Source organism: Adelges cooleyi, unplaced genomic scaffold (genome assembly GCF_023614345.1).
Source record: "Adelges cooleyi isolate 19-005CV unplaced genomic scaffold, UGA_ACOO_1.1 ACOO_flye_CR_arks_rails_tigmint_CR_PRNA_9, whole genome shotgun sequence".
Lineage (NCBI taxonomy): Eukaryota > Metazoa > Arthropoda > Insecta > Hemiptera > Adelgidae > Adelges > Adelges cooleyi.
The window spans coordinates 8683717-8703025 of NW_026096579.1; the positions used below are offsets into that span (position 1 = coordinate 8683717).

The 19309-nt window shown below is 31.7% G+C and overlaps 1 protein-coding gene across 1 annotated transcript; it reads left to right on the forward strand.

The window, feature by feature from the left end:
* The first annotated feature begins 15447 nt into the window (after window positions 1-15447).
* LOC126846630 (uncharacterized) lies at window positions 15448-18526 on the forward strand. Its single transcript, XM_050586321.1, has 4 exons — window positions 15448-15665; window positions 16164-16223; window positions 16915-17080; window positions 18214-18526. Exons 1-4 carry the CDS (start codon window positions 15540-15542, stop codon window positions 18372-18374), a joined length of 513 nt encoding a protein of 170 aa, XP_050442278.1. The 5' UTR covers window positions 15448-15539; the 3' UTR covers window positions 18375-18526.
* Window positions 18527-19309: the final 783 nt, after the last annotated feature.

Below are 19309 nucleotides of genomic sequence, written 5' to 3' on the forward strand. Positions count from 1 at the left end.
AATTTGATAATGACAGTTTTTCTCGAATAATCGTTTTAAATTCTCCACAAACCTCCATTGTGTACGCAAAATTATTATTTTTAGTACATCTAAAATTGCACGATGAAGATTTCCCAGGCTTATTATTCCGCTCAAGTCTGTGTCGTTTACCTCTCGAGTTAATTCGGATATCCTGTCGCAGACAATTTGCCCGTTGATTGATGGAATGTAACCCAGAACCATATTACTACAAAACCATCTATCTGATGAAGAATCTGTTTTGCCGTTTTTGGATAAATTCAGTGTATCATTATTAAATTTCATGCTGATGTCTTTATTAGTTGCCATGCGTGACGTGTTAATGTTTTTTATTAAATCGTCTAGCAATTTTTTATTTCGTCTTATTGCAAATACTTCAAGCACAACTTCTTTGTGTGCGTTTTTGATTAAAACAGCGGGATATTTTTTCGCTAGCAGATTTGCTTCGTAATCGAAATTAAATGCGTTTTCTCGGTGGCAGCTGCATCTCAAATATTTTGTAATTTCATCGAAGACAAAATCATGCATCTCTAAAATGCCTTTTTTGGGCGTACCATAACAACCTTCACGTTTGGCATCAAAGTAGACTTTTGACGCATGGGCGTAGAAGTTGACTAACCAGAATTCTTTAATTTGCCAAAAATGTTCATTAAGCATTATGTTTATCATCTTAGCAATTTCCTCTATGAATAAAAATTCATCAAGTGGTGTGTAAGGACTGTCGTAATTGATTTCATTGTAATAATTAAGGTTCATGTGCATGTGCAGTTTGACGATATAAAGGAATGCACACTTAAGTTCATTGAGCTTGACCGTTCTTACGTGACTCATGAAACCAACCGGCATAACGAATAGAGTGTCTTTATCGTAAATGGTTTTAGAATGGTAACCAGTATCGTAAGTTTCAACTCTGATTAGTTCGTCTGTAGGATTAGCACTAACAGTTTCAAGCTCACAACTAAATATGTTAATTCTTTGTATAATGAAGCACACTATCGACTTCCACGATTTAAACATAAACGTATTGAATTTGTACTACGAGCTTTAATTCAAAGTTCTATACTTACTGACGCCAAAAATTGTTTCGTTATATTAGACACGGTAAACACACTTTTGTTTTTTGATTTTTGAAAAAATAACATATGATGAACTATGTTTATTAAGCTGTGTAAACTGCATCATAAAACTAGTATACACTGCTTTGACCTAATATATTATGGTTAAACTATAATGGTTTAACTGTATCGTATACAAAATATAATCACTTGTTTACAGTTGATTTTAGCTTCGATACAAAGCGAGAAGGTATTGGTTTTACTCTGATGTGTGTTTTTTTTTATCTGTATACACTATAACTTTTTTAATACTGGACCAATTCCTTCGAGTAGCAACTCTATAAATCGAAAATTTCATCTAGTTGGTACTTTGGGGGGTAAAAGTTGAAAATGTTTAATTCTTCACAGACGAAAGCTGAAAAAAAAAACCGTACGAGTTTTTAAGTTAGAACTTTTACTGGCTATAATTTCGAGAAAAAGAGTCGGATTGAGTTGAAATGTATAAGAAATAATTATTTGGTATGTCCGCACACGTCAGTTGTGTCAAACTTAAACTATATCCATTTCCCATCCCCCTAGGGGGGGTACAAGTTTTTTTGTTTTTCGGGGTTTTTAGCCGTAATTTTAAAACTTTTGGGTTGAAAATTTGCCAGTAGTTGGAACTCATAACATATTAAACGGGAAAAAAATTCGGCACTACAGTTTTTTTTTTAATTGCCGGGAAACTGTGTTTTCGCAGATTTCGTATATTTTAACAAAAACACCTAAAATCTTTCAAAAAAATTGATCAAATCATTAAAACAATTTTATGTATATCTATGCAGAATGATACTATTAAGTTTTGTGCTCAAGTACCATTTTTGACTTTAAGTTTACAGAAATTCAACTTTTTTTTTTTTTTTACCTAAGTTCTTGTTAGCTGATTAAAATTGAGAACTGATATTAAATTCGTAATCACCGACCCCAAAAACATATAATTTGACCACTTTTGATGTCTTTTACACAAAAATCCAACTAAAAACCCGGTGTACCAAATGTGAGAAACGAACAGACACTAAAAACTATCAGTTGGTAACGTCTATCCGTGTTAGGTTAGGTTAGGGCCATTTGGTCGTTATCATAATATTGTGTTTATTACATGATATCACAGACGACTAAATCGTGTAACTGATTATAGTAGACACACGATTTATTGGGAAAAGAACCTATCCGTGTACTTATTAAGACATTTAATGATTCTGATACGACAAAACCACTGTCGTTATCTCGTTATTTTATAGCCTGCGTTATATAACCTTACCGAAGGTCAACTATGAGTATATAAGGTCCAACTACCTGCAAATTATGAAGAGGACTGTTGTTTTTTGGATTCAGATTCAGTGTTGGTTTTTATGCAGTTTACCGCCCCAAAATGTATTTTTTATTACACAATTTTTTTAAAGGAAAACTATTGTTTTGCATATTGTTATACTGCTATTCATTTAAAGAGATTCACGCTTGATTGTTTAAATTATCTTATATAAGATCTTTAATCTGCTCCATGCTAGTTTTAATTTTTTAGCTTTAATTTTGTATAAAATATTTCATTATTTTATTACTGTGTTCAAGTTAAGATATATTTTAATAGTATTTAAAAGTCATGAATGATAGTACTTTATTTTATGACTAGATCAAATCTCGTGAACATTTAACATCATGATACTGCTCCTATACTATTATTAAAATATCCATAAAAGGTTATTGTTAAATAACAGGTAACAGCCGACCGCTAGTGGCTATACACGTTAGTAATATTTAACTAATAAGTAATATATGTAGGTAAAATTTATTGTTTTCTCCATCACAGTACCAGTATACGATTTATTTCAATTTAAATGTAAGAAAATCAATTTTTCTTTAGAAAATAACAAGAAATTAATATACAGGTGGGGCAGTAAAACGGACGATTTTCCAATGTATTTAAATGGGAAAACCCGTTTCACTATCCCACCTTTTACATTTTAAGGATCTATGAAAAGGTTTTTTTAGTTGCATTTTGTTTTGTACATTGTCAATCTAGTAAAATAGAGTATAATAGAGCTTTGAAATAATATAATCTATGAAGTATAAATAGTTTGTGTGAGATTGCTCTAATGGAAGTATATAAAATATAAATATTAATTTTATTGAGAATAAACAATTATAATTTAAACTATGGAATACAAACGATTGAAACATGAATCGTCCACCATTCTAACTAAATTTAACAAGACATTGTATATGTGTTATTTGGTCCACTACGTTTTTGCAAAAAAAAAAAAACAGTACTTATCTTAAGTTATCAGGCTAATTTTTTAATTTGTTTTTTTTATTTAAAGAATATTTACAATCTCTGCTTGCTTCGAGTATAATACGCATATAGTAACAGTATAATACATGGAAGGCTTGTAAGGCACAAAGCTGGGATGGATTTGCATAGGTGTTTATATCAGTATACTAAATAATACTATATAAAAGCATATATTTTCTGTATCAAACATGCATAGATTTTGTAGGTAGTATATGTGTAAGACCATGTTTTTTTGTTTCGTTATTTGTTTTTAACAGCTGCAAAATCCACTATGACAAAACATACATGCTAAAAAACATTAAAAAAACCACTAAAAACGAATATGTAAGTTATTATTCCTTATTTTTTTCAGGACAGAAAATAATTTTTATAACAAAAAACTTTAAAACCAACATACATTTTACACTGTAACTAACACTATGGTTTTGAGAACGGTAAAAAAAATAACCTTTTTAATTTAATTTTTAAATCACGAATACAGTTATTATTATTGGGTTCAAAATCTATAACTAGGTTGTTAAAAAATATATATATTTTTTTTATTTCTATGTAATTTATTTATTTTTTCAATAATTTCATAACGACAATGAATATATTATCTAACATTAATAGTGAAATTCAATTTGAATCTTTTAGTTATTTGAATATTTCTACGGTAAGCATTAATATTTATTAGAATCTAAAAATAATACAACATACCTGAAATAGATGATTAATTAACTAAAATTCTAGTTTTATAATATACCTAGGACGAAGTTTGATTTGCATTTTTTCCAATTCCATATTTTTGGTATAGTAATCTACCATTTTCGCAAATGATTGAACACATTGCATTTTGAATTCATCTCCAAGTTTTGTTGCATTTCCCCCGAACTCTTTTAAATAAAAACCCATCATTTTTATTCGATTTTCGTCTTTCTTAAGAAATTCGCCACCGGCCACCAATTCGTCACCAACCACCAATTCGTCTTCACATTTATATCCATACACTTGTGACAGTGTTTTGATTGCATGTTTAATACTATTTATAATATTATTACTTTGTTTATTACGTTTTTCACTGTTAAAAAAATCATCACATTCAATAGAACTTATATAATTCATCGTAAGAAGGTCGTCAATCAAACCTATCGAGTTCATTACTTCTGTAAATGTATGAACAAATCTTTCAGTATGGAGTTTTAATAAATCTTTTAAAAAAGTATTGGAAATGGGCCCTTTCTCAAATAGTCGATTTACAGTCGTCAAAAACCTCCATTGTATTCTCAAAATTATAATTTTTAGTATATCAAAAATCGCACGATGAAGATTTCCTAGGCTCATTATCCCGTTCAAGTCTTTCTGGTACACCTTCGCCTCATGAGTTAGGTCGGTTATCTTCGTGCAGGCAATTTCCCGATTGATTGGCGGCCAGTTAGGTTCATTCAGAACAGGGTGGCTACAAAACCATTTTTCAGAATTTGTTTCATCTTTATTAACTTCTGAAAAATATAGTACGTTATTAAAAAACTTCATGGAGATGTCTTTTTTGGCGTTCTCGCGTGATGTGTTAATTTTGTTTGTCAATTTGTGTATCATGGTTTTAATTCGTTTTAGTACAAATGCCTCGATTAAAGCTTTTTCGTGTGCGTTTTCCATTAATACCACTGGATATGTTTTCGCTACCAGATTTCTTTCGTATTTGTAATTGAACGCATTGTTTCGTTCGCAGCTGTATTTCAAAGATGTTGTTATTTCGTCGAAGACAAAATCGTGCACACGTAAAATGTCAACTTCAGACGTTTTAGACCGATCATTGTTTTTGTCATTATAGAACACTTCTGACGCATGGACGTAAAAGTTGACCAACCATAATTCCTTAATTTGCCAATAATTTTCATTGAGCATTATGTTTATCATCTCGACAACCTCCCTGTTGATTAAAATGAGTTCAAGTGGCGCGAGTTGTTCTTCTTGTTTGTCGTTTGTAAGGTATATATTTCGGCTCAGGCGCATATACATTTGGATGAAAAAAAGGAAACAACATTTGAGTTCATGAAGCTTGGCCGTTCTTGCGCGATTCACCAAACCAACCGGCATAGCGAATAGAGTGTCTTTGTCGTAAACGCTTTTGGTAGGGTAACCAGTATCGTAGGATTCAACTGTGGTTAGATCAGCCATAGAATTATTGCTAACACGATGAATGTCACAACTAAATATGTTAATTCCTTGTATAATGGAGCACACTATCAACTTCCACGATTTAAACATAAACATATTGTAATAATAATATGAGCTTTAATTCCAAATGTTTGTATCTACTTACCGATGTCAAAAATGTTTAGTTGTATTAGACACGATAAACGCACTTTTGCATAGTATTATTCAGTATAATGGTATGAGTACTTATGCTTAAAACATTTTTGCTGATTTTTTGAAATTTGTAAAGAACAACATGTGTTGAACTATGTTTGTTGAGCTGTGTAAACTGTGCCATTTCGTTAATATCTTGTGCTTCGATGTATATTAGCGTAAAGTTATAATGTTAGAGTGCCATATTGGTAGCTTGATGCTTCAACCGTATCGTATTTATAATGTATAATCACTTGTTCTCAAGTGTATCGTTGCTTTTTATTGTTTATTTAGGTTCTATTTGGTACAAAATAAAATGGTTTCGACGGTTTGGCCCAAATATTATAGCTTCTGCTTTATTCCAGCGAACGCTATAAAAAGTTGTTTTTAAAAGAGGAATATAAATTTTGATTTATAAACGTTTTACTGGATCCACCTTTTCTCCTGCCCTAAACAATACTAAACCTTACTACAGAGAACAAATAAGGACTCAACGCTGAACCTTGATGCACACCTACTCTTGCATTAAAACCTTCTGTTTCTCCACACATACTCTTCACTCTTGTACTTGCCCCTTCATACATTTCCTCTATTACTTTTACATACACCCTCGGCACTTCTTTCTTCCTTGACGTCAAAACCTCTCTGGGAATTCTATCATATGTCTTTTATACATCTATAAATACCATACACAGTTATCTTATGAAAAAATGAATTGAATTATTAATTAAACCCAGTGAGATATTGAGTGGCCCATTTTTTAAACACGGACAACGGTCAAACCTTCGTTAGTGTATTGTGGTTTATTTTACCATAAGTGATAAGAGATTTCGTAATACTTCCAGGCAACACATTAACTAACGAAGAGTTAAGTACCTATTTTTAATAAGTATTTAAAAAAAAAATATACAAAAAATGTCTAAAATCCAATCATTATAACACAAAAATATGAAATATGTATTAATGGAGTACTTCAATAATTATTGTTGTTGTACCGCTACATAAACAGACAGGATAAATATTATTATTGTTATTGAGAACAGGCGGAAGTCGGAACGCGATCATCGGGGCACATCGACGAACCCGAACACGTAGAACTCTTTCAGCACGGCTTGGCCGACGTTCAGCTTGACCGCGTACACGGCGTTGACTGCGGCCGTGGACGACACCGAGGCGGCTTCGTGTTCGGCCATGGACGACGACGACGAGCCACCGCCGCGCCGCTGCCGTTGTCCTCGCGCGGGCTCAGGGTGACCGTCACCGACCACTGTTCGGCCGGGGCCAAATGCCGCCGCAGAGGCCTGCCGCCGTTGGCCAGGTCGGCGTCCACTCCGGTCCGCCCAACGACGCCCCGGCGGCCGGCCGGACAACAGCGACTCGGCCAAACGGTCCATGGTGTCGTCGTCCGCCGTGTACTCGCGCACCTTGGTCCATTCCAGTTGGACGTTGAACCGAGCCGGCGGTCCGGTGTTTGTCACCTGTCCGCGCAACACAACTGGGTGTTATTATTATTGTTGTACAAACGACACACATTGTACATACACACACACAAACAAGTGTATTATTACAATATTATTATTTATTCTACCTATCGTCTGACAACATGATGATGATGATGATGGCGGTCGGCTAAGGGCATATCGCGCGGTCAATGATGTTTAAATAATATTATAATAATTACACTGCTACTATGTTTTAATATTCAAATAAATAACAAAAATGTAGTAAACAGTGAACTCAAAATCAAAAATTTACATTTGAGGAAACAAGCCGAGTTAAAGGTAATATCATTATAATTACGTTAAATTTAAGCACTAATGGTAGCTGTTGTTTTAAAAAATATGGATATGTCCTGATAATTTGATATGATAGGATATGATTATTTCCGATCTATAATCTTCTTGCGATATGTGATGATTAAAATACATTATGCTCGCATAATAGGTATTGTTTCATAATTAAATTTAAATCATAAATGTATTATATTAAAAGCATACCTATCGAGCATAAATTAACGAAATTATTATGCGTTAATTAAAATTTGCACTCGGTGAGAACCTGTAGATAATAGAAATATTAAATATTTATAAAAAAAAAAACCATTAAAAAGCAGTAATAATAAGTAATTAAATACAATTCCCATATTATGTGTGGGTACTTCATTGTAATATTATTTAAACGTTACTATGAACAATAAATAATGTTTATTTTATTTAACTATTGGGCAATAAAGCGCAAAATAATAATGAAAATTAAATAAAATATACAAAAAAAATATGTATTTAAGAAGTCAATACTTAAGTAAGTTACTATTTGTGTTTCAAACCCACTACAGCGCATACCGAAAAGACGATTCTTCTATTTCAACAAGTAAGTTTTACCATTTCGAATTAGTATATCTTTAATTTCAACTGTTTTATTGGTTGACTTATATTCCAACTTCAATTACCTAGTTAAGACTAGATATTTAAGTTGATAGAAAAAAACTTACAGGTTAGATATAAAAATATCAATTTTTGGAATACACATTTTACTGTCACAAATTAATACCTAAAGTTGGTCAACTTAAGACGTGGTTAAGTGTTAAACTGTCAAAAATTTGTTAATTCAACTGAGGGTACAAACTCGCATAGTTATTATTAATATTAATGGCCTATTTTAATGTATAAAGTAAAGGGTTTGTAAAGCGTTCTTAAGGCCAAACACATTTATCAATCACCGCTTTTAATCAAGATATTCCAGAAATAAATTCATAATTACACGGGAATCTGCACAAAATAAAATACTTAAACACGGGTGATCAAATGAACCACCCAGCTTTATCCATTTGCACTCTTAGTGAGCAGAAAAACGAAGGAGGATTGGAAAATATGTAATCCCTGCAGGTAGAACTTAACAAAAGAAGAAAAACTATTCAAATTACATTGTCCATTGGTAACTTATTAATTGTTATGAAATATAAATTTGTTTTAGACACAGTTATTGCAATTCCTTTCAATTTTTCGTGCTTAAGACTGCAGCAATACTATCAACACCCAGAAAAATGTAATCCAGACAACTTGTTGCCTGACGTGTGTCGCAATCGTCATCATTGTATTACCTCAAGTGTGGACTCGAGCAACTGTGTTGGAACGTATATGGATGCTTCAAATGAAAACTACTATTTCTACAGTGGTAAGGTTAAGTTAGATTTCAATGTAGAAATGGCAGTTTTTATTAGAAGCACACCAATTTTCTCCATCAGGAAAATGACCTACGCCGAAAGATCTCAGAGTTTAAACTTTAATCACTTCAAAAATGGTTATCCAAAACTGATGATCGACTAGTAAAAAAGTTTAGTACATTGTTGCCAATTAAAAATGTTAATGAAATGTATACGTTACCATTAAAGGTTTCAAAAGTCGGTAGGAACATATAAATTTGTGGAAAATTGAGATCACATCGTATAAAAACAGTATGAAAAAAAAAATGTAATTTCTTATTACACCCTATAACATATTGAGTGGTTTACAATAAAATGATCACCATGTATTGTATAGGTATCAGTGTGTTTACTGTTCATATTTTTAATGCTCATCGTCAATGGTCGGACAATAAGAACGCGTTTTACGTGTACATAAAGGAAAATCGCATTCATAAAAAAAAAATTATTGCAAAATAATAAGTCGATGAACAATACAAATATGAACAATTAGATTTACACATATTTGCTATACATACCATAATAATAATGATAATTGCTGTTTATTATATATTATATAGGTCAATGTTACATAGTGCAATATGTATTCGTATCAATACCCTCGATAGTATCGATAGTCCTAAGAACCCCAACAAAAGTTTGAGGTACAATAATCGTTTATGAAAATCATTATTTAGCTTGTAAGTAGGTACTTTTGAATTGCGCATAACAATAATACTATCCTTTGAACAATATGTTTTATTTAGACAATCTTTAACACACTAATACAGCTATTATTGTATGGTACATAATTGGGTACAAAATCTGTAGGTAGGTAACTGAGTTGTTCTAACAGAAATATTTATCTTGAATTTCTATGCACTTGTTTCACTGCAAAGTAATCGTGTAGGAAATTGTCACAAAACCACGTGACACAATTTTCCTTGTCTGTACGGGAAAAATACGGTACTCTGTTGAAAAACTTGAAGCTGTTGTCTTTGCGGGTGTACTTGCGTGTGGCCATAATGTTTTCCAATAAGTCGTGTAGCAGTTTTTTGTTTTTTTTTCACTGCAAATACCTCGATGATTTCTTTTTTGTGTGCGTTCTCCATTAGGACAACGGGATATTTTGCCGCCAGTTGATTGCCCGAAAAGTTGAAATTAAACGCATTCATTCGGTCGCAGTTGCACTTTAAATATGTCGTTGTTGTCGAAGAGACAAAATCGTGCATCTCCAAGACTACACCCTTGGGAATAGACCGACCATTTGTACTACCGTCTTTGACTCGCTGCACGTCACAGTAGGCTTTTGACACGTTGGCGTAAAAGTGGACCAACCAAAATTCGTTAATTTGCCAATAGTGTTCATTGAGCATCACGTTTATCGTCCGGACGATTTCCTCGTCGAACAACACCACTTCGGGTGGAACGAAATCTTCTGGTATCACGTTGTAGTCCACCTCGTATAAATTTCGGCTCATGTGCATATGCGTTTGGACCAGGAACAGTAGTGCACATTTGAGTTCGTTCAGCTTGGCCGTTCTCGCGTGATTCGCCAGACCGGCCGGCATAGCCAATAGGGTTTCTTTTTCGTAAATGGTTCTCAAAGGGTAACCGGTATTGTAGGTAATGACTCTGGCCAGATCGGCTCCGGGATAACCGCTAACGTTTTCAATCTTACAATTCAATATTATGATCATAGTGGCTATCAACTTGCACGGTTTAAACGTAAACATAGTGCATTAGCTGTTATACTGGACACGATAAACGCACTTTTCCACAGTATTATTCAGTAGGTATACCGGTATGAATGTCTTGACTTGTTTTTCTTATTGGGGTTTTTTTTTTTGGATACTTGATAAAGCACGACACCACACGTCGACCTATTTGTTTGTTGAGTTGTGTAAACTATACGCCATAGCGTAGTGTACCTACTCTGCTTTGACGGATACAATCTGAAGTTTTATTTAGGTGCCATTCGGTCTGTGCACACCTTAGATCATTTACAACAATACAATTGTTTATTATTTGATATTGTTGTTATTATTTATGTTGGTATCAAACAGTTGATTGTTATAAACATTATTTTCTGTTCTGAATAAAATAATAGGAGTAAGAATTCGGTGGTTATTTATTATATTAGTTAATATAATAATGTTTTATTCCTGTGAACAATTTTAGGTATAAGTAGAAAAAATAAAGCAATGTAAGAAACATTCATATTTACACATTTAATAAAAACAGAAAATAATTGAAAAGACGGTTACACCTCTGTTTGCATTCCTGGGCTGTAGTGGAAATGTAGAGCACGTTTAGTTTAAGTTTGTCTTTAGAAGTTTATACTACATTTACCAATGTAACTTTCACCACAAAAGTAGGTGTTATTTTTTAAAAAATTCACTATAAAATGACATGTAAAAATGCGTAACAATCATTGTACACCTACTACGTTTTAGTTTAAAGCATTCTTTTTTTAAATGACATTAACGCAAACGTTTGAAGACAAACAAAAACAAACCGTGTCCTACTTTTCTAGCGTTTTGCTAAGAAAATTTGTCTTCCAGGTATTTTTTTTTTGTTGTTTTCTTCATTTCAATGAAGTCTTATAATATGCGTTGAATGTATTTATTTACGAAAATATCAAAACAGTACACACATTTTGTTACAATATGTTGTAATATTTAAAAGTTCAGAGGGGCCTATTTCACCGGCAAGGAGGTCGGTGTACATTTCCAACACCGTTTCGACTGTTTTGCAAGAAATTTAAGTTTAAAAATAAGTTTTAGTATACATAATCGGCCATATCGACGGTAATATATTAATAATATGATTAATATATTATATAAAATACGGTAGCATATGGTTTGCCCCTTAGATTTAGTCGGAATCGGCAACACAGTACACACCGAGCCATGACTGTTTTTGTTTAAAAAAAAAAATACCACAGCATGAAATGTTTTGTGCGTTATTGGCACCATCAAGTGTTTATATTTTAAAATATAAATTTCTATTTTATAGAAGATATACAGAATGATTCATTAAGGACGAGACGCTTATTTTGTCTTAAAATAATTGCAATATCTTAAATGGCCATTAGCCTTTGTCTTGTCCTTAACGAAACAACCTGTATGGTCATAGTTAGATTACGATTTGGTATTAATATTTAGCGAATTCAGCAAATACAATTACTACACAAGAATTTCAGATATGTGTACAGCCTCTTTGTAGGAACTCATTTTACCAAGCACCGTTTAGCTTCTTTCCAGTCTATCAGTACATTATCATGGCTTTACTACATAGATATATTCTATGTGTAACCTAATGAGGTTAAAGTCGACATTTCTGAACAGCAGACGGAGATGTCTCAAGAATATTCTAGTATTTTCCAAACTATGATACTCAATCCGCACAGGGCTTTTTGTTGTAATTTCCCAACCAATCGGATCGTTATTTGTCAAACTTTTACAAGATCTATTAAATTATTTACCGTTTAGCTTGAATTCCTCGGTAGCCGCTCGACTGAGAGGCAGACAAAGTCTTTCAAGTATTGTAATTAAGTAGCTGACCACGCTGGCAGCAATTGTTTCTATTTTGTTATCGAGTTTATCGTAACATATAGCCAAACTGAAACATAATTGATTAATTGGAACTTGTTATTTGATTTTTTTATTTAAAATATTTTACTTATTATACTGCCCACGTATTTTTCCTATTATTACTGCCTATTATACTAAATGTGTGATTCGGGAGCGGCTTGGGTGTGCTTAGCACCCCCACTTTACGAATAAGTAACACATAATTGTTTATGTTCCTTGTGTACAGTTAGAGGCTAATACTACATATTATATTTGATTATTTAACATCTAAGCCGTGCTTCTAGTAAATTTTTGTACTACAATTTTTTTTACGACGTACATTTTTACGTATTACGCATTTTTTTTGTCGGATAAAATAATATATTTATTTATAAAATATATATAATTACAAATGTTGAACAGTAATATGTACACGTAGTCACAAAACAAATAAATTAAATTAGTACAAATAAAACGTGTATAAATTACAAACAATGACTATAATGTGTATCTATGTCGAGACATTAAAAGTTTAACATATTTTGTTTTTTTTTTAATATTCAAATATGTTCAAACATATTATATTATTGTCAATTATTGTTTGTTGTAAATAAAAATTTAACTTGAAGACAAAACATTTTTGGGTAATGTTGTTTACAGTGTGATTTATTTTTAAACACTAATATGTGGTAAAGTTTGATGAATAATTAAGTTTTTAGTTATTAGACGTTAGCTATTGTTAACAATTACTGTTTTAACTGAACCATTGATTAAATACACATAGATAGCCCAAGTCGTGTTTTAAGCTAGCCGCTCATAAATGAGAGCCGAACCATAGAAAGCGCTAAATCTGTAGTTCATTCGATCGAAAATGGTGCTCTGACACACGACATACCGGTTCAAAACTGGGCGGCCAATACACTTTTTTTTGCAACTTCTCCCTTTATTTTTTAAAAATTGTCAGAAAATAGAATACAGTTTTTTTCGTAAAAATAGACTTATTCCCTTTTACCCGCGCACCGTCCATATTAACTATATAAGCGAGATTTTAATTGCATTAAATGATGGGCCCTGGACTAATGTTATTTACCTAACCATACATATTTTCTTTTTTCCTCTAAATTATAATTCTATTAATTTTTGAACACATTTTAAAAGTTTTCTACATTTTTTTTAGGGAACATAGGTTTAATGCATCTAACTTCTGACGATTTTAATAAAAAACCATTATGTTTTTTGCATTTTAATTGGAATTCTAAAAACATTAAAAAAAAGCCAGTACAGTGGGATCGGGGCATAGTGGGGACGGAGAGGTCACGGATCTACAGATTTTATCATAACTGAAAGTGATAAAATCACTTTTAAATAAACGCTTCGATGCGAATATGTGGATAGTATGTTCAAACCAGTTATAGAATTTAGAAGATATCGTGGGACCAGTAATAATGTACTTAAGGGGATTGCATGCGGTTGGTTTTTAAGGAGTTTAGTATAGGCAATATTTAGGGAAAAAGTAGTTTTAATAAATTTTGATCATGTCAATTAATTTACCGGTTAATTTGTATAAGCTTCATGGTATTATTTTTAATTTAAATTATTTTGTCTATGAGTAAAAACCATTTTAGTTAATATAACATACATTTTTTGTTTCATCGCACAGGCTGAACCAGTGATCCGAAAAGTAATCTGAAAACGGATTTGAATTTGTCATGAAGTTTACTTATGATCGGTCAGGGTACTTTTTTGATATCTTATTCCTACTATATATAAAACACGTTTGAACATTCTATAAAATTTCAAATTTTAAAATCAAATTTAGAAAGGGTTAAAATTAAAAATTAAAAAAAGTACCCTGACCGATCATAAGTAAACTTCATGACAAATTCAAATCTGTTTTTGGATTGCTTATCGGATCACTGGTTCATTCTGTGCAATGCAATAAAAATGATGAGGTTTGACTGAAAAAACCGACCGCATGCAATCCCCTTAAAATTTAATATTTAGTCTTGTGCAGGGTGGATACGATAAGGGTTGATCGTCTGTCTATATATCGTAATTAACAATATAATGGAAATGTATTCATCGATAGTTAACTAGTCTATATTTATAACCGTTTTATTTAACTATAATTAATATTTAGAACTAAGATTCTAAATTTTGTTTGCAATAAAAAAATGAAAAACTAACAACGATTTACCCACATAAATCACATTTTTTACCCCCCCTCCCCCCTATTGTGCGACATCTATGAATAGTATAGAACACTAAATAACGTGTTTCCGTGTTTCCTATTGACATGAGCTATCTATGTATACTTAATCAATGACTGAACTACGTTGTGCTGCACTTCACCTCATTTTTTTTAATGATATCGACTTAAATAAAAGTTATTCAAAACTTGTAATCGATCAATCCAGTTTTTAGTAGATTTTTAACTCGAGATGTTTATAATGTATGAACGATTCCGGATACTATGATTTAAAATTAATAGTGATCTGAAAAATATATTTTTAAATTTATTTTTATTTATGGCTTACAAAATTGGTCTTGAAAATAAAAGATATTGTTTGGATAATTTATGATTAATTAATTGTAGGTGGAATGCATATTAACCACAGTAGGCATTTTCCATAGGACTACTGAGGTTAGAATGACTTTTACTCATAGAAAAAGTTATTTAAATTAAAAATAATACATTGAAGCTTTTACAAATTAACCGGTAAATTAGTTGAAATGGTCGAAATTAATTAATATTTCGTTTTTCTTAAATATTGCCTACACAAAACTTCTTAAAAACGGCCCACGTGTAATCCCCTTAAAATGCTAAAAAAAACACTTGTTTGTTAAATGAAATAAAACAAACAAAAAAAATCGTTTAATGATTTATAGTAAAATGTACTATATGATTAATAGTCAATGTTACAGTACAATTTTTAGTATATTTGTCATTTGGTTATTTTTAATTCACTATAAAACTAGCAGCCGTAGCGAGAACAATTCATTTTGATTCCGAGTTAAACTTTACAATTTACGGTAGATAATATAATAATATGTTTACTTGTTTTTTAATATTGTTTTTAATAATTGCTAACCCTATACGGGGTGCACCTTGTTCGAGCGAAGCAACTGTCTCGGAAAATGTCGAGGCCGAGGTCATGGTGGATGTCGATGACGAGGTAATTGTTTTATATTTTCTCAGGCAATAATACTTGATGTAATAATATAACGATGGACTGTATGAGAGAGGGTAATCGTTCAAGTATAGATGATACATCTACAAAAGCTTGTAAATACATGCGAATCCCAGACTACAGTTGTAGAATAAAAGAAAAGAGATGTTGTTATTTGAGAAGGGCAGTTCAAGTAATAAACAGTTCTTGAATTTTGGTGATAGACACTCGTAAATGTGCGTAAACACTAGACGAAATCTCATAAGGAACTGTATTATTAACTGTAAAAATAATTGTGATGTGGGATCCTTCGGGCAGAGCCCTACTTCATCAACTATTATTTGAGAAGCGAGAAGCCATGGAAGCAGAGTAGGGCATTCTTTGTAACGCTGTATTAATTGTATTATATTCATGATCATCTCTGTTTGAGTATATATATTTCGATTTTTTTTTTGTTAAATTAGCAATGATTATATTCGTTAATTATATTTGTATTATTTCAAGACTGTACCGGGTACACCGGGTTTGAGCAAAGAACGCGCCAAGGTCGTGGACAACGATGAGGTAATTATTGTTTTTTTATTTTCTCCTGCAATCATATTTTATGTATTTTGGTCCAAGTTTCAATAATTGTATTGATTAAACAGTCGAATATCGTATTTTATGATGTAGTCACTAATCAAAGTGCAGAAGTAATCACAACTCAAAACACAAAGCTACACAGCTCCATATAATATTCGGAAAATAATTTTAATTTACACATCCTCCAATGCGCCATGTTGCTTGATTGCAGCAATATTATTTAATTTTTATTTTAAAAACCTAACCGTCATCGAGATAAAGATTTATTTATTGAACAATAAATATGGGTTCTACAACACATATGGGTGCTATAACACATACGCGTTCGTTGCCACAGCCACCGTATAATGCCTTTCTTCCACAGCTACTGAAAATACACAGTGCACACATTGAATATTAACATTAATTAATACGTCACTTTGTTCCGCCCCTGCACCAGCAGTCATTGATAGTTGAGTAACTCATGACCAAACAATTGACAATAACAGGTTAATAGCTAATGATTAAACGATTACTGTGAAATGTCGACCTCTGGACATGTATCGCATTATGCGTTGTTGCCTATTATTGTTCAATTTATATTGTTCTATGATCTATACTTATTTAAATATTTTAGAATCAGTTTTTTGTTTTTGTAATTAAGTACAACACTATTAATGAAAACATATTTCAGATTCTAAAACAATCTTTCGATGACTGCAGACAATGGCTGAACAAACCTCTAGACTCTACTATTACATTGAATGAATTTTTCTTATATGCCTCTGATAACAACCACCAATCTGAAAATGCCGTAATAATCTTTCTAAACGGGACTCAAGTTGGCGCTGCAACTAATAGTAACCGTTAATTACATTAATTCGTTATTCATTAATCATTTTTTTTAGCACGATACAAGCTGTGAAGTATTTGGTTCTAAGAAAGGTCTTTCATTTTCGTTTATGCAATTTCAAATAATATTTGCTATTTTACCCCGACCATGATAAACACTTATTACAAAATAAACTCTTCAAGTATTTTCACGAAGGGTGTTAAAATTGAAATTCGAAAATCCGGATAATTTATAATTCAGAGAAGAGAGTAGTGTTTTCAAGCCTGCGTCCCCGAGCTCTTGTGGGCAGGTTCTATAAGGCATGATGTTATTCATGTACACCTCCTGGAAGATAAGGAAATTAAGCAATCACAAATTGTCACCAGAAGTTTCTTGAATAAGTGCGGATTTTTGTAGTTTTTGCTTATGATATGCTGAGAACCTAAAATGGATTCTATACTTACTCTGGGTATTTAGTGCTACTTGTGTTCTATTGACTTAATATGCTATGTATATAACATGTAATGCCGATGATAATAATAAATACTTGGGTCTTAGTATTTAAAACGATATTATGGAACTGATGATACCGATGAAACCATTCTCAGATAAACGCTTATAAACTACATTTAACAAATATATTTTTTATCTATTCTATATTATTTAAATACATCTTTTACCAATTTGTTTTAAAATTGAAAACATTTTAATCAGTTTTCAAGTTAGTGCGTTACCGTGAAAAATGAAAATTTCCAATGTTAATCAAATACAAAACAGACCTAGAGTGGGTCTAACACGCTTAGGTGACATAACAAAGAATACGTCTTAAACAAATTATAAATAAACAGAGAAACAACGGCAATCAGTTGGACGGATATACATACATCAAACGCCGAGTCCTCTGATCTTCAGTTTCTTTGCTCTTCTGGGGGTTACGGACCACCGAATTGGCTTAACAAATTTTTGACGACAGAAATCTTGAAAATGTTAACTTAATTTGTTGAGTGGTTCTGAAATGTTGACCATAACATATTTAAACATACAAACAAACATTCAAATTTATATAAATGGATATAAGATATGAGAAAGAATAATTTATAAAAGTCTAAAATCTAATCAAATGTATATAAACTTTTATATATTGTTTATTTTTTTTTTCAGACGCAATCGATTTACATTTATATAAAACTCTTTTTAGCATAATTTGCAAAGTAAATGGTCACACTCCAGCACATTACGCTGCTGATAGAAAAAGAGCATCGAAATTACAGGCAACGGGAGATATTGCCTTAAATTATCCGGAAAATACCGGCTCATACTAAAATCATGATAAAATTAAGCAGCTCATTTGAGTTTTATTTGGTTTATATTTTAATGGATAAATTATACATGCATATTGTACATAATCATATATATTTTCATCCATTCTAATACTGTTATTTGTATATTTTTTTATAGTAATAAGATATATTATATTACATACATTGTTTTACTGTTTTTGTTAAATGGTAAAATGTTAAGTTTTAAAATAATATAATAAATAAATGTGTTAAAATGATAAAATTATTAATTACTCTATATATAATGTATTATATATACATTTTTTTAAAAAATAATTTAGACGGTCTGTCTGAAACAGTTTGAGAGACAATAATATGTTACTCGTTCAAAACGAAATGACCAAATATGTCATTAATGGTAAAGTAAAAACCATAATATCCGGTAAGTACATAACATGTGGTGAACTAAATTTGAAAAACCACCGCTTAATACAATCATGAAAAACAACCGTCAATTGACTTACTTAAAGTACTCAGGAGTTTACTAAAAAACTTGACTAGAGGTTTTCAAGGTCAAAAATTGTAGAACATTGGGTTTAATAATTTGTCTACAGTCGCTAATGGTGTTCATATATTTTGTAATCTTGTCTTGTCAATATCAAATATGCTGTGCAATTGTCTATCATAAGTCATAACACCGCGATATTAGCCTGTACCTGTACTCTTTATCGTTATTGGACGTTGTACTCGAATGAATAAAATATAAACGGCGATAATTTTACACGTTGAAAACATTTTATTACGTCGTGTTAAAATTTAACGTTGTACCATTTTATACAAACAGTAGAACAGTTTACATTTCTTATGTTAGTATAAAAGAACAACAGTTAATTAACACTATGCGTAGGTATTATTCCTGGTAAAGTGAGGCGGCTTCTTGTCGTGTAGTCGAGTCCGATGCTTTTTTTCTAATGCGA